This window comes from Hevea brasiliensis, chromosome 15 (genome assembly GCF_030052815.1).
Source record: "Hevea brasiliensis isolate MT/VB/25A 57/8 chromosome 15, ASM3005281v1, whole genome shotgun sequence".
Classification (NCBI taxonomy): domain Eukaryota; kingdom Viridiplantae; phylum Streptophyta; class Magnoliopsida; order Malpighiales; family Euphorbiaceae; genus Hevea; species Hevea brasiliensis.
The window spans coordinates 62,170,025-62,195,337 of NC_079507.1; the positions used below are offsets into that span (position 1 = coordinate 62,170,025).

The window sequence follows — 25,313 nt, forward strand, 5'->3', positions numbered from 1 at the left end:
AACTGGCAATGATGAAAATGATGATGCCTCATCAATAGAACGTGTTGTTTTTTTAAGCGTTTTTGAGGATCAAGAAATGGCAAGGTTGTTACCTAATTGCAACCATACTTTCCATGCGGAGTGTACAGAAAAATGGTTAACTTCACAGTGTACAGGTAAATGGTTAACTTCGCAACCTACTTGCCCCATTTGCCGCACAGAGCCTGAGCTAAGAATTCAGCTGGTGACCCTTGAGGGTCCAACCGATGGTGCAGCAACAGCTCCGCCTTTGGAGCCGGTGAATTCTACATTAACTGTGTGAGTAGAGGGGACGTCTGAGGGTGCAAATCATCTTTTAGCAATAAGCCGGTTGGTGGTTCCATTTCTCGGTTGAGTTCTTTTTGAAGGATATTTAGCAGGGAAAGATCATCAAGAAGTCTTCGATCTATAAAGGATGGAGATTTTGGCCAAAATAGTGTTGTTTTTATGCAGCTGAGGTGCCAGCTAAGCAAACAAGCTCCTCTTCACTTGCTGTTTAGCGTGTGTAAATTACTTTCCTGTTCACTGTGCAATTTTGTGTTGATATGATATCTTTTCTAATTTGAGGTGTGTGATGGATCACAAAAATTGTTCAAGTGTTTAATAGGTAAAAATATATATTAGATGTCTGAAGATGTATTTGGCTTATATTTGGCTTATATATATATATATATATATATATATAAATTTTATTTTAATACAATTATATATTTATATTAAATTAACATATTGTAATGTATGTGTGTATATACATACATATATTAATTAATAATTATACACTATATATAATTTAATATTATCTTTTATTATTTAATTTTTTAATAATTTAAGTTAGAGAATTTTATGGTTATTTGATTACATACTAAGTATAATTACTTTTACGATAGATAAGATAATTTCACATAAATTCACTGCTCATCTTATTAGATTTTTGTAAAATAATTTTCTTTTCCATAAATTAGTTAATTACAAAAATTTTATTAATTTAACTAAAAACAATAAAGTTTCCTTAAATAAAAAAAGCACATATAATATTTTTTTTAAAAAAAATCTAAAAGATGAATTATGTATAGTAAATTTTATTTTAAAATTATAGAACAAGTTTAGGTTTATTAAATATTATTTATTAAATTTTTAAAAAATATTATATTTGTTATTTTAAATGAGGTTTTTTTTCGTTAAGTTAATAAAATTTTTATAATTAACTACTTTACATAAAAAAATAATCATTTTATAAAACTCTAATAAGATAAGCTAGAAATTTACGTAAAATTATTTTATTTTCTGTAATAAAATAATTACACTTTGTATGAAACTAAGTAATCATAAAATACACAATTTAAGTTATAAATGAATTAAGACCAAAAAAGTTATAAATGAATTAAATCACCTATAGCTCTTAATTATAACTGTATTAGTAAATTATATAATCCAATAAATGAATTAAATCATCCTACGCTGATTGAGGACTAGGTATATATTATATGCTGATATGCTATAACCATGTTTTCTTTGGAGAATATGTTTATATACTGTTAGAGTCAAGTGTAATTAAAATTAGGAAATATAATTAATTTAGAAAGTTTAGTAAAGTTTAAATTATAAAATTTAATAATTAGAGTTCTAAAAAGATTAGGTTTTAATGGCTTATGTATATGTGTAGTTGGTTGGCGATTATATAGGTGTATTGTAGAGAGCTCATGAAGTAGAGAGTTGTTGGTTGGCCATTATAAAGATGTATTATAGAGAACTCATAAAGTGGAGAGGAGTATTGAATTCTGTGAGTTTTATTGGAATGATTTTGAAAATAATAAAAATAATTAGTGTGTATAATTATTTTTTTTATAGTGAATTTATTGGTAGAATAAATTTACATTAAAACATATTAAATTTTATATTTTTTATTTTATGTGAGTGTGATTTTCACAATATATACTTTTACCCCCCTACATTAGTTAATTAGATGGGAATCTAATCTTCTGCCAGTGATTCGCTTTTCTGTTCTTCTTTCAAATATTAGTGTTATTATCAAAGTAATCATAATAATATTAAATAGCATATTTTCTTTTTCATAAATAAACAAATTTTAAAGATACCTATAGAAGTTAACCTCTTATAATAATCAACATTTTAAAGATATTTATATTAATAATATAATTGTATTATCCTTTGCCGCGCTAATAATATAATAGTATTATAGTATTAGAGGGCTCTTCTTAAAAAAAAAAATAATAACTGGTTGGCCGCAGCAATGTGCAGGCTTGCCTCTAGTATCCCATTCAAATTCATCGAGAAATAAACAAATTCAAAGATTTCAATTTATTTTAAGATTATTTCGAGAGTTTGAGACGTCTTCTAATCCATTTTAAAATGACATACAGTCCTATCGTCCAATCTCATTAGTCTTTGCTAAAGTAGCTAAGAATTGAGTTCTGATGGTAACGAGTGTTGACAGCACTTGGGTTATGCCATTTCTCTCATCAGGAACTTCAACACAGCATTCCACAGACAATCCCAAAATGAATGATACACCGTCTTTCTTATCTGCAAAATTTTCTTCCCCTGTCAGCAAATTAGCATCTGCTATTTCAACTACTGCATCAGGTAATGCTTCCTTTATATATTCCTTCAAGCTCATTCTTCCACCAAACATGTCATCAGTCGGCTTCTTTCTCTTAAATGTTTCCATCAACAGTATTCCAAAGCTATAAACATCTCCTTTCATTGAAACAATGCCTTCTGATCCATACTCTACACATCAGATTGAAGTATGTCATTAAGAAGTTGAAATTACACAATATAGGATTACATAAAAAGAACAAAAAATTCTACAACATTACCAGGTGCCATATTCCCAATAGTGGCCAAGGTTCTTGTTTGTGTCATAGAATCTCCTTCACCTAAGAGCTTGGCGATGCCAAAATCAGCTACATGAGCAACCATATTTGCATCTAGCAGGACATTGCTGGGCTTCAAATCACAATGAACAATAGGTCTAGAGAAGCCATGACGAAGATATTCCAATGCTGATGCAACATCTATCATTATGTCGAGCCTTTGCAGGATATCCAAACAATAGTTATGAGAGTACAACAACTTTTCCAAGCTCCCATTTGGCATGTAATCCAACACCAATGTCTTCAAGTCAATGTTAGAGCAACAACTTATAATTTTGACAAGATTGCGATGGCGGATATTGCTCATTACCTCACACTCTGCATCAAAACTCTTGAATGCTCCATCAAGTTGCAAATTGAAAACCTTTCTAGCAACATCCATCCCATCACTAAGTCTTCCTTTATATACAGTACCAGAACCCCCTGTACCAAGTAGGTTGCTACTGCAGAATCCATCCGTCGCCTGATACATACATTTTGCATAGTCATTTAGGTTTAATTTCATAGCCATTTTATTTGATTATTAGTCACTTTTAGCTATTTTCATTAGTTATTTAGATAGTTTTTCATAATTGCCAATTTTGGATTAATTTGTAATTTTACTTTGTTTTGTAGGAAAAATGGTATTTTTGAGGGACTAAAAAAGAAATTTTGCCATTGAAGAGTGATTTCTCCAACCAAAGATGTCTAAAACAAGTTTCAAAGTTGAAGTATGCATTGGCCAAATTGCGCATAACTTGCCGCATAAGTTGTGCAGTTCTGCACAAGGAGAAGAAACAATGTCCCAAACCTACCGAAATCTGCATAAGTTGCCGCATAACTTATGCAGATTCGTGCCTTGCTTATGCGACCTCATGGAAAACTGCATAACTTATGCAGTCTTGCACCCTACTCATGCAGTTTCGCACAGAGAGCCCAGGAACCAGCCGAAAACTGCATAAGGGACTGCATAACTTATGCAGTCCACTTATGTAGTTCAATAAAGTCTTCATAATGAGCTGGCAGAAGATTTCCTCATAAAAATACACCTCAAACACACCATTTTAGGGCTACTTGTCAGAGAAAAAGATATAAATAGGCCCTTATCCCATTTTAGAGAGGGGAGGAAAAAGAAAAGAAAAGGAGCAGCAGCTGAAGAGTCAAAAAGGGGAGCTAAAACGTCACCCCCTCCATTTCCAGACAGATTTGGAGTTTTCTTTCTTTTCTTGCATATTTCCTACCTTTCTTGTATTGGGTTTCTTTAGTTTTAGTTTATTTTCATGATTTATTTCCTCTTTTACTTAGAATTTCTTGTGTTAAACATGGATTGTGAGTAGTTTCCTTTGATTCTGGAGTAAGGGATGTAATATTTTAGTTATTTTTGTGGATTTGAACTGGGTTAGTCTCAATTTAATGAAATTTATGAGTTTTAATCCATTTCTTGTGTGCTTATTCACATGCTTAATGAAGGGCCCCATTAAGTTATGTTCTTAATCCTTGGTTGAAGCACCGAAAGGAGAAAACCAAGTGATAGTTAATCAAGAAATTGGACTTAATTAACTTAGATCTAGAAATAGACTAAGGGTTAAGAGGGTTTTAATAGATTGATTAAAGAACCTAATGGGTCTTGGTTAATTTTAACTCCACGAAAGTAGGATTAAGTTAATTAAGGCACTCTTTGTCTCACTCGAAAGAGTTTTCAAAGGATTTTAGAATTAATCTCCTTTAAACCCATAAATTTCATGGATTGGGCTAGCTAGGGAAAATCCCAAAATGACTTAAATATGAACCCTTAACTCCAGAATCGTCTTTTATCAATTATTGCTTGGAATTTTACTTTTGAGTATTTAGTTTAATCTCATTTTATTAATTTTCATTATTAATATTATCAATTTCTTTATTTTGCGAATTATTAAATTAGTCATTGTTTGAATTTAGTTTTGCATTTTCATACCTTATGCTTCAAATTCCTAAATTTCTTTTATTAATTTGATTAAAATAAAATTTTTACATATTTTATTTTACATCAAAAATTTAATTGAAAACACAACTCTCCGTGGGAACGATATCTTTTTCTATACTACTTGAACGACCCGTGCACTTGCGGTTGGGACACATTAAGTTTTTGGCTTCGTTGCCGGGGAGTTGTTTGTTTAATATTGAATTCTTGATTATTTTAGTTGTTTATAGTTTTATCTTTGTTATCTTTTCATTTTGTGTTTGTTTGTTCTTTTTAGGTACTCTTAATCTTTTATGAGAAGAGCTAGAAGCACAAGTGACACATCCTTATTGTTTAATCCTGAAATTGAGAAATTTTGTAGAGCCAACAAGAAAGAAACCAGAAAAAGGAAAGAAGCCTTAAGAGAAACTGAAATTGAAGCAGACATGGCTGATGAAAGAATTAGAATTGGTGGTGGCAGTGCTGGAAATGATCGAAACAATGAACATGTAGCCCAAGTTGAAGAGGTTGTAAATGCTAATGTGCCTAGAGAAAGTATGATGGATCATGCATTTCCTCGTTTTGATGATTTGAGAGAGAGCATAGCAAGACCAAGAATTGATGCAAATAGCTATAAGATGGATTTTGGGGTTCTTCAAATAATTCAAAATTCCCAATTCGGGGGTCATCCTTCAGAAAATCCTCATACTCATCTTAAGAATTTTGTTATGATCTGTGACATGCAAAAGCAACCAGGAGTGTCTGATGATGCAGCAAGGCTAAAATTGTTTCCATTCTCTTTGAAAGATAGAGCATTGGATTGGCTTGATTCTTTACCTCACAACTCAATTACAAATTGGGAGCAGCTCACTGATGCATTTCTTGCCCAATACTTTCCACCTGGAAAAACTCAAGAGTTGAGGAATCAAATGATTGCTTTTAGACCAAGAGAAGATGAGACTCTTTATGAGTCATGGATGAGATGGAAGGAGTTGGAGAGACAATGTCCACATCATGCCATTCCTAAATGGATGATAAACCAGAATTTTTACACAAATGTCACTCCTGCTATCAGAGGAATCATTGATGCTCAAACTGGAGGGGAATTCATCATTAAGCATGAAGATGAAGCTTATGAGTTGTTAGAGAAAATAGCAAAGAACAATCATCTATGGAGTAGTCCAAGAGGGTCAACTCCAACTCAAAAATGGCAAGTTGGTGGAATGTATGAGCTTGATCCATTCAACATGATCAATGCCAAATTTAATGCACTCACTAATGTCCTTGCTAAGAAAATGGAGGATTTAAGTATGCTAGTCAGTTCATCATCATGCTCTGGAAGTTCTCAACAAGTCACTTATGCAGAAGGAACAATGAGCTGTGGAGTAGATTATCCTTCATATGCTTGGATCCCAATTTTTCATAGGAGAATCAGCAAAATCAAGCTTCAACTCAGAACTTTTCACCACAACAATAAGGGCATCAATACCAACAACCTAGGCAACCACCACCTAGTTTTCAGCAAAAGAATGCAAATCCTGCACCTCTACCAAAACAGCAAGAACAAAGTTCTACCACGGAAGCTTTATTACAACAAATTCTTGCTAACCAAACTAAGCATGATGAAGAGATGAGAGAGATGAAAGCAAGGCTGGAACAAATGTAAACACACAATAGGATGCTGGAAAATCAGATTGCACAACAAGCATGCTCATCAAGTACCAATTCTATGGGGAAACTTCCTAGTCAAACAGAAAATCCAAGGGAGCAATGTCATGCCATCACACTAAGGAGTGGTAAAATAGTGCATAATGAGAAGAGTGAAAAAGTTGAGAAGAGAGATAATGAGGAAGATTTTGAGGGAGATGAAAAACAAGAGAGTGAAAAAGAGAGTGCAAGAAAAGGTAAAAAGGAGGTTTAAGAGAAAGAAGAGAAATACATACCTCCAGAGCCTTACAAGCCACAGCTTCCCTTTCCACAGAGATTTCAAAAAGCCAAGCTTGATAAGCAATTTGGGAATTTCTTAGAGGTTTTGAAGAAGCTATATATAAATGTGCCTTTTATTGATGCTCTTTCCCAAATGCCTTCTTATGCTAAGTTTTTAAAAGAAATTCTCTCAAACAAAAGAAGACTTGAAGATTATGAGACTGTAGCCTTAACTGAGGAATGCAGTGCTATCCTCCAAAGGAAACTTCCTCCAAAGCTCAAAGATCCAGGGAGTTTTTCAATTCCATGCCACATTGGGGAATCATGTTCTGTAAAAGCTTTATGTGATTTAGGAGCTAGTATAAGCCTTATGCCCCTCTCCATCTATGAGAAGCTTAACATGGGAGATCTTAAGCCAACCCACATTTCTCTTCAGTTGGCAGACAGATCAATTAAGTATCCAGAAGGGATCTTGGAAAATATACCACTGAAGGTTGGAAAATTTTACATCCCAGTTGACTTTGTCATTTTGGACATGAAAGAGGATTCTCATATCCCAATCATTTTGGGGAGGCATTTCCTGGCTACAGTTGGTGCTTCGATTAACGTGAAAGGTGAAAAGCTTACTCTTAGAGTCGGAGAGGATCAGTTAGTCTTCAATATTAGCAATGACAAAAAGAAGCAACATGAAGATGTAGACTCTTGTTTGAGAATTGATATAGTTGATGAGTTAGCAAAAGAGCACTTTAGAAAGAGCTATCCAAAGGCTTCTCTTAAAAGTTGTCTTGTCCATGAAGGGACTATCAATGATGAAAATCCAAAAGAGGCTGTATTTGCACAACATTTGAAGAGTAATCCACCTTGTCATATGGCACCAATCTTTCAACTTGAGAAAGTGGAGAAAAGTGAGGTCAAACAACCATCTCTCAAAGAAAAAGATGCACCAAAGGTCGTCAAGAAAGAAATGGTATTTTTAGACAAAGCAACAAGGATCTTCTTATGTGATGGAAAAAAAATGAAGTATAGATTCATTGAAGCACCTATTGGAAATAGAGGCAATAAATTCCAATTCCAGCCACCATGAAGCATGACAAGGGTCAAGCTAAGGACCATAAATTGGCGCTCTTGGGAGGCACCCCAAGTTTCTTTATTCTATTTTTATTAAGTTTATTCTATTTGCATTATTTTTGTTTTAACTATCCCTCAAATTCAATTTTGACATTGTTGAATTTTTCCTTTTGTAGATGCATTTTGAAGGACTAGAGGCTATTGCACTGTTGGGAAGTTATTCTTACTTGATGTTTTAATTGTTTACTTCCCCAAAACTGATTTGTTTTAGTTGCCTTTGTTGCAGATTCTTGTAGCTTGTGCAAAGAAGTTTTTGTGAGCTAATTCTACAGCATATGCTATCAACTATTTCTTATTGGCTAAGGTTGGGTGTATTATCTTCATATATCTATGTCTTTAATATTGGTATTATGGTGAGTGGTTCATTTTTGTGGTTGTGAGCTCAATTGGGCTGTGTTATTCAATTTTATGGTGCTAGATTGGAAAAACTAAGCATGCATGATTTGTTTTTGTGGATAAATGCAACTTTCTGATTGTACTGCAGTGGTATTGGTTCATGCTAAGCTTAAAATGTGATTAATGTCAAGCTGCAGGTTTTGAGTTGAAATGATATTGCTCACAAGTTTTTATGTAGAAATTTTTGCTATCATGAACTTGAATGTGCAACTAATTTGGATTTGCATATGTTGATGAATTTTTATGTTAACTTTTAATGATTCATGCAATTTTTTGGCTAAAAATTCTCATTTTTAATGAAGTTTAAACATTAAAAATCATTTTCCCTTGCAATTTCCAAATTTGCAAAGTGATTTTATCAACTTTTGTTTCTGCTGAATTGTGCATAGGCAAACTGCACAACTTGTGCAGTTTTTATACTTCATTTTTGTCCTGTTTCTCATTTCTGCCGAAACCTGCACAACTTAGTGCATAACTTATGCACTTTCGCATCACTTAACTTCCTGTCATTTCATTTTTGCCGAAATTTGCATAAGGACCTGTATAACTTGTGCACCATCACCTCCATCCCAGCCACCACCTCAACAGTAGCACCCCCATCCAGTTCAGCAGCAGACCCTTTAGACAAGGGCAAAGCCATAAAAATAGATTGATTCTTGATCTATTCTTGTTTAGCTTCTAGTAGTTTCCCTTTATATACAGTGTTTACATTTTTATAGTTGCTAGAACAAATTTAACTTGCTTTGATTTAGTTTGCTGAACAAATTGAACAGATGGTAACTTTGGCTTTTCACTGTTGCTTTACGATTGTGAGCTCCAATTTTGCATACTAGTGTACATTCCTTCTTGACCCACAATTCTTTTCATTTTTTCTATTATATAATGCACTCTGATTTTTAGTCCTTTGCACAACTTGTGCGATTATTTATGCAACTCATTTCAAGGTTTTGTATCTTTGCATAACTTGTGCGGCTGGTTATACTTGTATATATTTACATACCTCTGCTGGTGTTTGCACATTTTCCTTGATATATCATTATCTTGCAACTGTTCAATATCTTGCATGTTTGTGAAACTCCTTACGCAAATGTTGCATAGCACTTTGTGCAGTCCCTTATGCAACTCATGCCATACTGCACAGCTTATGCACTCTCCTTATGCACCTGTTCTGTACAGCATTTATTGTGCATAACTTGTGCAGCTTTCTTATGCATCACCATCATCTCTTGAATTCACAATTTAGCTGCTAAATCACTGTCCTATGCCAGGTAACCTTTCACATTTGCTTTTCATTTCACTAATACCTGGTTATTCATTTTTAACTTGAATTTCACTATGCACTACCTTAGACATTGAGGACAATGTCCAATTTTGAGTTTGGGGGTATGCATTAATGTTTTAATTTTGATTTTTGCAAAAAGTTTTCACATTTTAATATAGGAAATAGTACAAAAAAAAAAAAAACATTTCATTCCATTTCATTAGCATACACATACATTGTAATTAGATTGCATACATTATATTGTACATATATACATACATTACACATTATCTAGGAATCATACCATGTAGATATTACAAATAGATTTGTTTTATTTAGTTAATGCATTGCTCAATTTTTTTTTTTTAGGAATCATGCATTTATAAAATAAAATTTTTGCCAAGTCCTTTGAGTTATAGGAAGTTGCTTATAAGAGTGATTTGACTTACCTTTAGTTGGGTTTGTGGATTGAAAGTTTCCTAAGAGGTGCAAAGTTTTGAAGTGCTTGTCGTTTGCCTATATCTTCTTAGCCAAAAAGGCATGCAACTAGTCATTTGGAGATGGAAGTGTTTAGAGAGAGCTATAGGATAAAAAGTAGTCAAGTAGTGTCTCACCAATCCTAGAACAAATTTTTTAAACCTTTCGAGGCGAAATACCAGCTTATACTTGAAAAGAGAGATGATTAGGCATTCTTTGATTTAAACCTTCTCATTTTAAACCTTTGGCCTTTTTTCTAATTAAAATTAACCCTTGCAAACCCCTTTGAGCCTTTTTATTCCTAATTTTTCTTGAAACCCTTATTGCTACCTAGCCAATGAACCAAACACTCCAACCCTTTTCATGAGGATAATTGAATATTAGGTACACTTTATACTCTGATATAAAAAAAGAAGAAGAAAAATATATATATATATATATTAATGAAAGGGAGAAGAAATGCTTGTCATCTTGTAAAAGTGCTAGTATATGTGCTTTTCACTATTGTCATTCAAATTGAAAGAAATCCACCCAAAGTAATTAAAGGAAATGAGTTTGGGGGTGGCATTTTTAGGGATAATCATCAAGAGAAAATACAAGATACAAGTTTAAAGTATCAAAGTGTCCCTCCATTTTTATGTATTTTGTAAAATATGCTAGCACTTGACAATTCTCATTGTGTATTTCTCTCCTCCATATATATATATATATATATATATATATATATATATATATATATATATATATATATATATATATACAAAAAATAATAATAATAATAAAATAAGAAGTGTACCTTATGTTTTCAAGATTGAAAATATTCTCATGCTTTGAATCATTTTTCCCCTTTTTCTTCTTAGCCTCATTTTGAACCCCATGGCCCCATTACATCCCTAAAAAGACCTTTGATGTCTTAATAGTACTTGCTACATTAGTGGAGATAGGAGTAGGGAATTTGCCTATGGGATTGGAAAATTATCCATCCATTCATTCAATTCCATCATTCTATATAGAGACACTTTGACTATTGATTGTTCTAGAATTCCTTTTGAGCATGACTCTCTCTTTTGATTGGTTGGTTTAGGAATTTTGGCTGATATTTGACTTGATGGCTAAGCGGTGAAAGTTTGGATAAGCATTAAATTCTTTGCATTTTTGAAGGATGGGTATATGGATTGTTGGTATGGCTAAAGGTATGTTAAGTTACTTTAATAAGTGATTTTCATAGCTCTTTGGACAAGGCACCCCTAAAAATTGCATTATATTTTAAAGTTTGCTTGAGGACAAGCAAAAACTTGAGTTTGGGGATATTTGATACATACATTTTGCATAGTCATTTAGGTTTAATTTCATAGCCATTTTATTTGATTATTAGTCACTTTTAGCTAATTTCATTAGTTATTTAGATAGTTTTTCATAATTGCCAATTTTGGATTAATTTGTAATTTTACTTTGTTTTGTAGGAAAAATGGTATTTTTGAGGGACTAAAAAAGAAATTTTGCCATTGAGCAGTGATTTCTACGGCCAAAGATGTCAAAAACAAGTTTCAAAGTTAAAGTATGCATTGGCCAAATTGCGCATAACTTGCCGCATAAGTTGTGCAGTTCTGCACAAGGAGAAGAAACAATATCCCAAACTGCGAAATGCATAAGTTGCCGCATAACTTATGCGATTCTTCTGCCTTTCTTATGCGACCTCACGAAGCGCATAACTTATGCGGTCTTGCACCCTGCTCATGCGGTTCGCATGAAGAGCCCAGAACCGGTAAGCGCATAAGGGACTGCATAACTTATGCAGTCCACTTATGCAGTTTCATAAAGTCTTCATAATGAGCTGGTAGAAGATTCCCTCATAAAAACACACCTCAAACACACCATTTTAGGGCTACTTGTCAGAGAAAAAGATATAAATAGGCCCTTATCCCATTTTAGAGAGGGGAGGAAAAAGAAAAGAAAAGGAGCAGCAGCTGAAGAGTCAAAAAGGGGAGCTAAAACGTCACCCCCTCCATTTCCAGACAGATTTGGAGTTTTCTTTCTTTTCTTGCATATTTTCTACCTTTCTTGTATTGGGTTTCTTTAGTTTTAGTTTATTTTCATGATCTATTTCCTCTTTTACTTAGAATTTCTTATGTTAAACATGGATTGTGAGTAGTTTCCTTTGATTCTGGAGTAAGGGATGTAATATTTTAGTTATTTTTGTGGATTTGAACTGGGTTAATCCCAATTTAATGAAATTTTTGAGGTTTAATCTATTTCTTGTGTGCTTATTCACATGCTTAATGAAGGGCCCCATTAAGTTATGTTCTTAATCCTTGGTTGAAGCACCGAAAGGAGAAAATCAAGTGATAGTTAATCAAGAAATTGGACTTAATTAACTTAGATCTAGAAATAGACTAAGAGTTAAGAGAGTTTTAATAGATTGATTAAAGAACCTAATGGGTCTTGGTTAATTTTAACTCCACGAAAGTAGGATTAAGTTAATTAAGGCACTCTTTGTCTCACTCGAAAGAGTTTTCAAAGGATTTTAGAATTAATCTCCTTTAAACCCATAAATTTCATGGATTGGGCTAGCTAGGGAAAATCCCAAAATGACTTAAATATGAACCATTAACTCCAAAATCGTCTTTCATCAATTATTACTTGGAATTTTACTTTTGAGTGTTTAGTTTAATCTCATTTTATTAATTTTCATTATTAATATTATCAATTTCTTTATTTTGCGAATTATTAAATTAGTCATTGTTTGAATTTGGTTTTGCATTTTCATACCTTATGCTTCAAATTCCTAAATTTCTTTTATTAATTTGATTAAAATACAATTTTTACATATTTTATTTTACATTAAAAATTCAATTGAAAACACAACTCTCCGTGGGAACGATATCTTTTTTTATACTACTTGAACAACCCGTGCACTTGTGGTTGGGACACATCATCGCCTTTTCAAGTTCCTGGAAGGAAATTCTTCTCCAAGTTGTCACAATCACGAGATCTGGATCAGCCACAGTTTCCATCTTAACTGTTGCCTTCTATCATCTTAATGAGACAAGTATGACAACAATTATCAATATCATATCAGGAAGAATATATAAGAGTACTTTCTTGGGGGTAGTCTTTGATCTTCCATGACTTCTAATTTTACATGGTGTCAATTGCAACAGGGGAGAACCGCAAAGTTCATCATTTCCAAAAAATGATTGAGATGAAAAATTTATAAAAACTCCTTCTGTGGGAACTTATCCTTGTAATTTGTTGAAAGACAGATTTAGATATGTGAGGTACTTTAGCCTCACTAGGGACTTGGGAATTGTTCCAGACAGGTTATTATTGCCAAATCCAAGGCTTCCAGGCTTATCAAGTTTCCAAATGACTCGGGAATAGGGCCTTCGAAAATGTTTTGCCCTAAGGAGAGGTTCATCAGGTTTTGGAGGCCTCCAATGGAAACTGGGATGCTACCGGATAAGTGATTACTTGATAAGTCCACTTGTGTTACAACATTCAAATTTCCCATACTTAGTGGTAGGTGGCCACTAAGTGAATTTGATGATAAGTTCAAATCTAAGACATCTTGTAGGTTCCATAAGGTAGAGGGTATTGTTGAAATAAAATTGTTGGAATCTAATTGCAGAGATCTTAGTGAACTAAAATCCCCCAGGCAAGCTGGCAGAGCTCCAGAGAGGTTGTTTCGGCTCAAAATTAATTCTCCCAAGCTACTCATTTGGCAAATATCATTTGGCAATGAACCAATCAACTTATTTCCATGGAGAAACAAAACTTGGAGCTTCTGCAATCTACCTATTGTAACTGGAACTGATCCTATCAATTCATTGTTTTGCAGGATAAAGGTTGTCAGGTTGCTCAATTGGCCTAGTTCTCTTGGTATGTTGCCTTTGATGTTACAACTTTCTGCATTGAAGTAGCGTATAGCAGAGAAATTACCGATTGAAGTTGGAAGAGTGCCGTTGAGTGGATTGCCTGCTAATACTAGTCTGGTTAATGCTTTGCAACTTGTTAGAGCAGAGAGAAAGCATAATTCCGGAACTGAAGATTCACCGGTAAAAAGATTATCCTCTCTGTTGAGCCGTTCCAGATGCATTAAGTTGCCAAGACTATTAGGGATAGGCCCAAAGGAGTTTGTGGACAATTCGACAATAGTGAGCTTGGAACAATTAGAGATGGAACTTGGAAATTGTCCACTAAACTGATTGTTCCATAGGTATATTTCTTCCAGATTAGGAAGACCATGGCCAAATTCTGAGGGAAGTCTGCCTGAGAAGCGGTTTGAATGAAGTACTATAATTCTTAGAGCTGTCATATTGAATAAAGTAGATGGGATAGTCCCTGTTAAGCTATTATACTGAAGGTATAAGTACTCAAGATTTCGGAGTTCACCAATCTCAGATGGTATTGTACCTGCCAAAATATGAAAACAAATGCTCTCAATTAAGAACTTTTTATCTTTAAGATGACTTGAAATGGTTTCTCGAAATGTGAATTTTGGATAAGAAAAATACAATCTAATCATCTGCCTATGGTTATAATTATCCACCTGTTAAGCCAATTTCACTCAAAGATAAGCTCTGCAATGAACTACAATTAAATAGACTTATTGGAATGGTTCCTGCAATTAAGAAGTCAGCGTGTTAATCGGCTACAGGCAAACTATTTTGAAATGCTAACATAAAAAGTGAAACATGTAAATAGAACCTTTGCGGCTATTGATATCCAAAATAAAGTTCTGAAGTGCAACAAGAGACCCTATTTCCTCTGGTATTTCGCCGGCAAAATGTGTAATAGAGAAAATAAAGAAAATAAAACTTTGAGACTATTGATATCCAAATTAAACTTTGTTGATATTGCAATTAGATATCATCACCAACTAGTTTTAAATTGCAAAGAAAATAAAGAAAAGGGTTTTCAACCAAAAGGATACTAGTCCAATTGCTAACTGTATTATTTTTAACAAGAAAAGTTTCAAGAATTCGGAAAATATAAACTTCTATTTTCTACAAATATAAACATTCTAATGACCTGTATAATTAACATACAAATGCTAATTAAGATATCATATACCTGTTAGGTCATTTGCATTCATGGCTAAGTCCCACGATGAAGTACAATTGAACAGATTTTTTGGAATAGTCCCTGCAAATTTATTGAAGACTGGATTAGGTTAAGTCAATGAGTATTCATCCATGGAAGAAATTTTCAAAGCAATAAATTATTTTGACGGATTTTATCGGTTAGTAATTGATAGACCTATTCATGAGTTTGAGGAATCGCAAAATAATCATGATGATTTAAAGTTGTAACTGAGGTCATGCCCCCAACCACAAATACATATATATATATATATATATATATATATATATATATATATATATACACACCAATTGTGAAAGATGGGAGTGGAACCGGTGAAGCTATTGTGATCCACCCAAAATCGCTCAAGTGCAAGAAGAGAACCAATTTCCACCGGTATTTCACCTGTACTTGCAAAAATGTTTAATAGAAGTTCAATTACCTGATAAATCATGAAGACCTTAAGAGACAGTTTGCTTTCACAAGGAGAGGCACTTTTTTGTCTCTCGCGGAAGGATCTCTTAATACTAGTTTTTGCCTGTCAAGTTATTGAAAGACAGATAAAGCTGCTGAAGAAATGCAAGATTTCCTATACTTGTTCGGATGTTTCCGAAGAATTTGTTATTATCCAAAGAGCATTTCCATAAACCAAGTGGAATCTGACCCTCCAGTTGATTATGATGAAGAACGAGTCTCCGAAGATTTAAAAGATTTTGACAGATATCATCTGGGAGGCTACCAGATAGCCTATTGAAGGACAAATCAATCATTCTCAAAGAAGAAATGTTGAAAATGGTCCACGGCACTGAACCTGAAATCTGCTTGTTTCCATACAAGATGAGTGTCTCCAGGTTGGCTAATTTGCCGATCTCCTCAGGAACGTTTCCTTCTGGATTATCGTTCTTCAGCCACAAAGTTGTTAGTGTCGAGATGTTGCACAAAGACGATGGTACCTGAAAATTTGTTTCCCGTTGGACGCAACTATTCAAGTTTTGGTAATGAGCCTACTCAATATGCTCTCTCCACGGAAAAAAAAAATGCTCTCTCCATCAAAATTACTTTTTTTATTATAACCCTTTGTTTGGATGTTAATTGTAGGGAAAGTGGAAAACAATTAAATAAAAAAATAAAAAAAATAAAAGTAATTTAATTTACTTTATATTATTTAAAAAATTATAAAAATATAAAAAAATATAATTTATCTCTTAATTAAAAAAATAGAAAATATTTATTTTTTTATGTTGTAAAAATACATTTAAGTATTTTAATATAAATAATACACATTGATCTCCATTTTACTCTAGAGAAATATTTTGGGTTAATTATAAGGAGTTGAGAAATGAAAATTTTCTTTTTTTCTCTCTCTTTTATTTGTGTCCAAACAAAAAAGTTTTAAAAAATTAATTTTCTTTTGTTTTCTCGAACTTCATAAACGCGGTATTATCGATAGGCTATCTCATATATTATGTTTGTAACTAGTATTCACATTTACTTTGATATGATACTTCACCATATATTACATTCATAATCAATCAATTTTAATTATAATGTCTCGAATTTAAGAAGCATATGAAAAAAGCAAATATGAAGGAGCACATTACTCCTATCCCAAATTAATGTAGGATCTTAAAATCTATTTTTTGTTCTCTCATTTTTTGTTTTCTTGGATTCATTCCTTCAGTCTCTATACTAAGCTCCCTCCCTTTGCTTACAATCATGCAGGCTCCAAATCAGTGCTGTTTTTTTGCTCCCTATTTACTGATTTTCTGTTTCAATTATGTGCAATTGTGTATTCAATTTCTTACATGCTAATCATGTAACGACCCAGCCCAGCCCAGTCAGTATTGTCCGCTTTGGCCCGTGGGCCTCACGGATTTGTCCCTTGGGAGGTTTCGCTCCCAAAAGCGACCGATTTAGGGTGACCCCACATATATGGCCCGAATTCCCTTCTCCCATTTCCGATGTGGGACGGGCGGCACTGCGGCGTTACGTCGCCATCCCCACGATCCGTTACAACCCACGACCTTGGCGTCCTCGCACCCACTCGTCTTGGAGGAGTCAGGCTCGATACCAATTATAACGACCAGCGATCGGTATTGTCGCTTTGGCGTGGGCCTCACGGATTGTCCTTAGGTTTCGCTCCCAAAGCGGCGCTCTGAAACAAACAACGTAAAGTGAGAACAAAGCATGAATATTCTAATGGCTAAAGAAAATCGATCTAAATCAAATATGGATTTCGTTCTCTATTTAATTTGGTGGTTTTTCGTTTAATTTTCAGGTCAATTTGGTATTATTGGTTTTCTTTGCTAGGATTTTTGGGTAATAATGGCTGTTAGGACTCGCCCAATGGATTGGTTCTGAGTGTGCATTGCTTCTTTTAGAGGTTGGGTTAGTTCTCTTCACCAAATTGCGGATAACCTTACCTAAGTTTGTATATAAATATTGCAGCATCTCCTCCAATTTTTCTTTTGTCTTTGACATTAATACATTCATAACCGCAACACTAAAAAATGAATTTAATTAACTCATGTGTTTTTTTTTTTTCCTTGCACTATTTGCTATGATGAAGATAGTTGTTGAGTTTGCATTTTTATCTGTTGATTTATTTTGCATCCTATGTTGCTTAACTACGTACTGAGCTCTATTCTTGCTTCTCAAAGGGGAAAAAAGTGAAAAGAAAAATAAAAAGATGATACAAGCTTAGCCTGACTAATTAATCTTTTGCTAATTTGTAATGGTCAAGAATGAGGAAATTTATTTTGATCATGACTTACACCTAAATGTTATTTATAAAGAGATAGAGAGGCTTTTTCCCCCCTCTTTGTTTACTCACTTATTGTCATTTAATTCTGTTGGATCTTTTAGCTCACGGTAATTCTTTTTCTTCTTTTGTTCTACAGCACCTATTGTAATCAGGGGTGTTTTTCCAAGGTATGTATTTCTACCAAAACAACTATTTTTCATTTTATACATGGGTTAGAAAGAGCATTTCCTAAAGAAAGGTATTTAGAGATTCATTAATATCGCATAACTGAAAATAGCTGGAAGTTGTTGATGTATGCCATATTAATTAACTACCATAATGCGCATGATATTAATGAATAATTTATAATTTTTATTTTTTAATTAAATTTTTAATTACATTCTCAATAAGATAAATTATTATTATTAAATTAATTTTCAATTAAAATTTCTCTCTTATTTAATTTAATTTGAAAAAAATTTTATCTATTATAATAATAAATTTTTAATTAATTTATGGTGTAATTAATTAAAATACCTATTTAATTCTTTTTATACATATATTAATAGTAGTTTCTATGATTAATTCAATTACAATATAATAAAATTACTTTATTCAAAAAATAATTTAAATTTCATGCAATTTTTATATTTTATCTCATAATTTGTGTATCTAGATTACAGAAAATATATTAGATTAATGAAAAAATAATGTTATTTAAAAAATATAAAAATATAATTTTTTATTATTATATAATAAAAAAATATATTAAATTACTAATAATGAATTCAACTATTTAATTTTAATAATAGTGAAAATATATAACATTATTATTAATTAAAAATAACATTTTATTATATTATTTTTTAAAAATATTATATCTTTAAATTAGTGTAAATTTTTTTTATTAATTTGATATATTTTTTATAAAATAATTCTTTTACAAAAATGGTTATCATTTTACATAAATTTATGATATAAGATAAATATATTTCATAAAAATTAAAATTTTAAAATATCATTATTTTTTTATTAATATAATAAATATTAAAAGTGTATACTATTTTTCAAAATATAGATTTCATAATTTTAATATTGTAACTTTATTTTTTTTAATCATCTTTACTTATAGTTAAATTTTCGATATAATCATATTTGCATTCTATTTTTAAAATTTTACTTTTATATAAAATATAGTTGAGAGATAATTTATGCATAAAAATTAAGATATCTAATTAATTTATGCATAAAAATTTAGATATCTACTTAAAATTTGAAAATATTTCTACTGAAAATTAATTATAATAAAATATAAATAATTAAAATATTAATATTAATTATAATTACATTCGATATATCTCGGCTCAATCTTTCAAGTAGATGGGAGATGTGAGGAGGATGTTAGTCATAGAATTAAAGCCGGATGGTTGAAGTGGAGACGTGCTACAAGAGTTTTATGTGATCGCAAGATTCCCAATAAGTTGAAAGGAAAATTTTACCGTACAGCCATATGACCGGCTATGTTATATGGTAGTGAGTGTTGGACACTAAAGGAGTCGTATGCATCTAAGATAAGAGTTGCAGATATGAGAATGTTAAGGTGGATGAGTGGCCATACTAGGCTAGATAAAGTCCGTAATGAGAGTATTAGAGAAAAGGTAGGAATGGTGCCAATTGAGGATAAGTTGAGAGAAGGGAGATTGAGGTGGTTTGGTCATGTGAAGCGTAGGCATACGGAGGCTTCAGTTAGACAAGTAGAGCACATTAGGTTAGAGGATAGAAAGAAAAAAATGGGTAGACCTAAATTGACCTAGAGGAGAGTAGTACAATATGATCTACAAGCATTACACATTTCTGAGAATTTAACCAAAAATCGTTTAGAGTGGAGAAAGCGAATCTATATAGCCGACCCCAAATTTTTGGGATAAAGGTTTAGTTGAGTTGATTATTAGTTATAATTACATTCGATATATAATTATAATGAAATAAAATATTAAAAAGTTTAAGAAAGATTAAATAAGAAATTTATAAAAAATTATTAATTAAATAAATATTAATTAAATATATTTAAATAAATAAATTTTGAGAATGATAACTAATAATTTTTGAAAGAAATAATAAAAAAAAGAGTAAATTAAAAAAAGATTTGAGAGAACTTAAGTAAAATGAAAATACTTGGTGAGAGGAGGGTGGTTGATATGTATTAAATATCTCATGTATCATATTATATTAATGGACAAATAAATGGAAACCATTTAAATAAAAATTTAATTTTATAATTAAATATTATTTAATTGAAAAACGGCAACAAAAGCATTTAAATTTAAATTTTCTAACAATAAAATATTTCTCATTTATTTAATCATTTCAATTCAATGCATATACGTTAGCCATAATAATAATAATAATAATAATAATAATAAGCATTAATTAATCATAGGAAAGTGAAATAAAAAAGAATATTAAATTATTAATATAAAAATTAATACATACTAATTATAAATAAGTCAAATCTATATATTTTATTTTTATAATTTTTTATATAAAATACACTTTTTGTCTTTCAAATTTTAATAAAGATTTTATAATAATAATAATAATAATAAATATAAAATATAATAAAAATATTTATTAAAGATATGAAATAATTTAAGGTTAATTAAATTATATGATAGTTGATTATGAGATTACAGATTAATGTCTAATTTTTTTTAGGTTAGTGGCGACCACAAACATTTTATTATTATTATTGTTGTTGTTGTTATTGTTATTGTTGTTGTTGTTAAATTATTTTTTATTTTAAACTATTATTATTATTATTATTATAGAGAGTGATATGTGATAAATAATATTTTTACATAAATAAATTTATAAAAATAATAATATAAATAATTTTTAAATATTATATTTAATCACAAAAAAATTTAATTTTTAAATCAAATTTTAAAGAAAATAATAATTTAAATCATAAATATTAAAATAAAATTATAAATAAAATTGATAATTAAAAGAAAAATAAAAAAAAATTATTATTATTATGAAAGGAAGTTATTAATGAGAAAGTGAAATGTAATAAATTTTTTTAAAAAAATATCATATCACGTGTCATTTATTTACAAATGACACTATACTTTATATATATATATATATATATATATATATTTTTTTTTTCTTCTAAGAGACAAGGGTGGTGGGCTTTCAATTTCAGGTCCTTGGATGTGATTATAGTGGGCTTTTAGGAGTGGGGATATATGCGTTTCGAAAGCTTAAAAATCGCATTGAGGTTTCAAAAAACAACACTGGGCATTGGTAGAAGGAATGGATGGGTTCTCAATTCTTACAACTTTTTGTAATATTTACGAGTCTACCCAAATTAACAAGTTATTTGGTTTTGAGTGAAAGGGTTCACATCTGAGCTACTTGCTTAGCTAAAGAATTAACTCAGATGCTGCTATTATATGGAAACTTGGACGTGCAACTCAACAGTATTTTACACATGGTGTGGCCAAGTTGGCCCCTTTACATCTGGGAAAAAACCTATTTTGATGGAAGAGGTCCCTCGCAGATTCAGGATCTCCTTTTCCGGGATGTAACAGTGTTTTTTAGTATCTGTTTTGTCTTAGATTTTAAGATCAAAATTGTTTTTCAAAAAAAATGCAGGATGTTGAACGGCTAGAAAAATATAGTTTTATTATTTTAATATTTTAATAACTAAAATTTATGAAAATTAATTTTAAACTATATTTTAATATTATCCAACCAACATCTTTAAAAAAATGTTTTTTTGGGCAATACCAATGAGAGCTAAATATAAGTTTTTTTAAAATGATTTAACTTTATAACAAACAAAATATTTTATAATAACAGAATCTCTTTTGTGGGACTACTTTTGGAAGTATACAAATATTTCTGGTAACATAAATATGGGTTTCTTGAAATTCTGGGAATTATTATTGGGCAATCCTAATTTTGAAGAAATTTAAACATCAAGTCCTTGGTAAACCAGCTAGGAATTGATTTCTGATGCTAATGAGCGTTGACAGCACTTGGGTTACGCCAATTCTTTCATCAGGTACTTCACAGCATTCCACAGCCAATCCCAAAATGAATGATATATAGTCTTTCTTATCTACAAAATTTTCTTCCCCTCTCAGCAAATTAGCATCTGCTATTTTAACTACTGCATCAGGTGATGCTTCCTTTATATATTCCTTCAAGCTCATTCTTCCACCAAACATGTCATCAGTCGGCTTCTTTCCCGTAAATGTTTCCATTAACAGTATTCCAAAGCTATAAACATCTCCTTTTGTTGAAACAATGCCTTCCGATCCATACTCTACGCATCAGACTGTAGTATGTTATTAGAATGTTGAAATTGCACAATATAGGATTACATAAAAAGATTCTAATCAATTTTCAATGTCTAATTGCATACCAAAACGCATTTTAGCATGCATTAAATTTCATTTGCCATTAAAGATTGTGAATTAACATTTAATTCAATTAAACCCTAACTAAAAGAGAGATTTTTAGGTACTAACCTCTTGATGCACAATTGATGCAAATCCAAGATGTTCTTAGGACCCCAAATGTTGTCCCTCTAGTTTGTCCACCACAAGCACACACCAAAGTTGTAATGATAGCCCCTAGATTGGCTTCTCAAGCCTTGTCAACCAATTTTGAGACGGGATTTATGCTTTATGAAGGTTGTATGAATGTATTGAGAGTTAGAAATACTTTCTAATAATTTTAATTCAAGAGAAAATCATAGTTTTTCCCTTGAATCAATTGAGAAATTGAAGAGGAGAGGGAGAGAGCATGTTGCCATCCAACATAAGAGAAAAAAGAGAGGTGGCTGATTTTTCTTTTTAACTTTTCTTTACATACTTAGGTCAAACCCTAACTCCCTTACCACATGTCATCACAAGATCCCATCTTGTTATTATTTGATTTAATCCTATGAAGCCAAGTGTCAAGCTCCATTTAAATCATGATATGTGGTCTTTCATCATAGGAAGACAAGTGGTAAGATCATATGGTGCCATGTGTCAGCATCTCATGGTGCCATATGTCACCATATGAAAAGACCAATTTGCCCTTACTTTTTAATTTGAGTTCTCAACCCAAAATTATAATTTCTCCTCTTTAAATCAATTTATATCAAATATAAATTAATTAATTAATTAATCTCCATTAATTAATTTCTCATAATTAAATTCATATTTAATCAAATTAAGTATAAATTTAATTTATACTATACATCTAATAACCTAGATTTGGTTTCAAGTCATGCTAGGGACTTTACAATCTTATTGCAAACCAAACCTCTTTAATTAATTAATTAAACTCTTTAATTAATCAATTAAATCACATTTTAAATGGTGATTAGCTTGTGTAGATGTGTGACTTACTAGGCTCATTACTTATTGGAAATGAGAAATGATATTAACTCTTAATATCATTAGAACTCTTTCTTACCATAAATAATTTCTCTAAATCATTTCAGGCATCTCATAGACCATGGTTGACACCTAGCATAGTATGTCATGGCCACCCAATCAGTAATAAGGAATACCTTAAATGAACCTTTAATCATATATTACCATGCACTAGAATCTCTCTATTACAAAATCCCAATTCGAGCTGGAGTCATGGTTAATGTCAAACCCCATTTGCTATGAATATTATGTTCTCTTTTAGTTACAGTTCTTGATTAATTAGATTTTCTTATCAGAAACTCTTTTCTGACTAAATCTGTCTGTCTTGGCCAAGAACTTCAAACATCAAGAATAATTAAATGAACATAGGATTTTATCCCTATTTACTTAGGATAATGGATTCCATCTTGATCAACACTTATCTCCATATATAACTAATAGGAGCCAACACATGCCCATATACCGATACACAGTATAAGTTTGAAAGCAGTATCAAACTCAAATCACCTATATACAAGATAACTGTGTTATCTCAGGTCTAAAGATTATGTGCACTAATATGATATATGACAATGTATTGACAAGAGTAAACTCCATGTGCTTGTCATATGCGTCACTGGTTCGGCTTACTTATCATGTATAAGTGCCTATTATGTTTGTTATGTGGCATGAGACTCACCACTCCATCTTATTTATATCTCATATAAATACTTTGGGAACAAACATGATTACAATCTTTCTGGATAAATCATGTCCTTTGTGAAGTATCCTCAATTGTGAACCAATTTATGATACTTTGTGCTAGAAATACTGTCACTCATATTCTTAACAACTTAAGAATAGAATTTCTAACAAAATATCAATGGACATTTTCTATTACACATAAATATATTATGTAAACGGAAAAGTGAAATTGCCTTTTATTAATAAGATATGTACAAGATACATGCAAAATGATATGCTCTAGGGCATACTACTAACAGAAGAAACCTGGTAGAAGAAGTGAAAAAAACGTGAAGGAAGAAGAAGAGTAAAATTTGGGTCCAGAAATGGAGGGTGGCGGCTCCTTTTCCTCCTTTCCTTATTTTTCCAATCTTTCTCCTTACAGCAAAAAATGAGGTAAGAATGGTTTTTATATCCTCTGACAAATGCCCTAAAAATGGTGTGTATGAGGTCACTGTATGTGTAAAAATATTCCTCCTTTAGCCAATTAATGAGAAAGTGCACAGGCTGTGTAGTGCTTATGCAAGATCTTGTGCACATTTCGGTAAGCTCCAGAGATTTTCGGTGAAGGTGCACAAGCTGTGCAAGTTTCGGCTATTTTTACAATTATTCGTGAAGGTTCACAGGTGAGCTGCATAGGTTGTGCAGGTGGTTGTGCAAGTTTTAACAAGTCCAGTGATCTTCCGTGAAGGTGCACAAGCGAGCTGCATGGGCTGTGTAGGAAGTTGTGCAAGTTTGGGTAAGTTAAACCTTTCTCCCGTGAAGATGCACAAGTTGTGCAGGTAGCTGTGACTTTCGGCAATTCTCAATTATTCTCCCAGTTTCTCACATATGTATGTACATAGGTTGCACAGTACCTTGTGCAACTTTCGGCAAGTCCAAAATTTCTTTCAATTTCTGTACAAAAGCTGCAAAGGCTATGTAGCATCCTGTGTAGATTTCGGCCATCTTTAAATCCTTTAATTTTTAGGCTTCATTTTTGGCACTTTTAGACCTGAAAATTACTCCTTGTACAATTATCTTTTAGTTTCTTAAAAATACCATTTTATCCACAAAATAAAAATAAAATTATAAATTAATCCAAAAATTGACAATTATGAAAAATTAACTAAATAACTAATAAAATTAACTAAAATGACTACCAAACGAATAAAATGACTATGAAATTCAACCTAAATGACTATATAAAATGCATGTATTAAATACCCCCAAACTCGAATCTCTACTTATCCTTAAGCAAACCTTAAAATATAATGCAAATTTTGGAGTGCCTTGTCCAAGGGGTTATAAAAATTACCTACTAGAA

General features: G+C 31.7%; 1 protein-coding gene, 1 non-coding gene and 1 pseudogene across 2 annotated transcripts; all 3 read right to left on the reverse strand.

Moving 5' to 3' along the window:
• Positions 1-2,401: 2,401 nt before the first annotated feature.
• On the reverse strand, positions 2,402-16,069 carry LOC110671490 (receptor kinase-like protein Xa21; annotated as a pseudogene).
• On the reverse strand, positions 5,747-5,854 carry LOC131174283 (small nucleolar RNA R71). The gene has a single exon (XR_009144531.1). It is a non-coding gene; the product is annotated as a small nucleolar RNA R71 (small nucleolar RNA).
• LOC110671489 (LRR receptor-like serine/threonine-protein kinase GSO1) lies at positions 15,631-24,955 on the reverse strand. Its single transcript, XM_058137136.1, has 3 exons — positions 24,865-24,955; positions 21,902-22,182; positions 15,631-16,056 (listed from the first exon to the last, which is right to left on the reverse strand). The coding sequence occupies exons 1-3, from the start codon at positions 24,953-24,955 to the stop codon at positions 15,631-15,633; spliced, it is 798 nt and encodes a 265-aa protein (XP_057993119.1).
• Positions 24,956-25,313: the final 358 nt, after the last annotated feature.

Coding starts and splice junctions, on each gene's coding strand:
- LOC110671489 (XM_058137136.1), bottom strand. CDS start 24,955: ATGGCCGAAATCTACACAGGATGCTACATAGCCTTTGCAGCTTTTGTA. Junction 22,183..24,864: donor CTTGCCGAAAGTTGCACAAG/GTACTGTGCAAC, acceptor TCTGATGCGTAG/AGTATGGATCGGAAGGCATT. Junction 16,057..21,901: donor TACCTGATGAAAGAATTGGC/GTAACCCAAGTG, acceptor ACAAATTTTCAG/GTACCATCGTCTTTGTGCAA.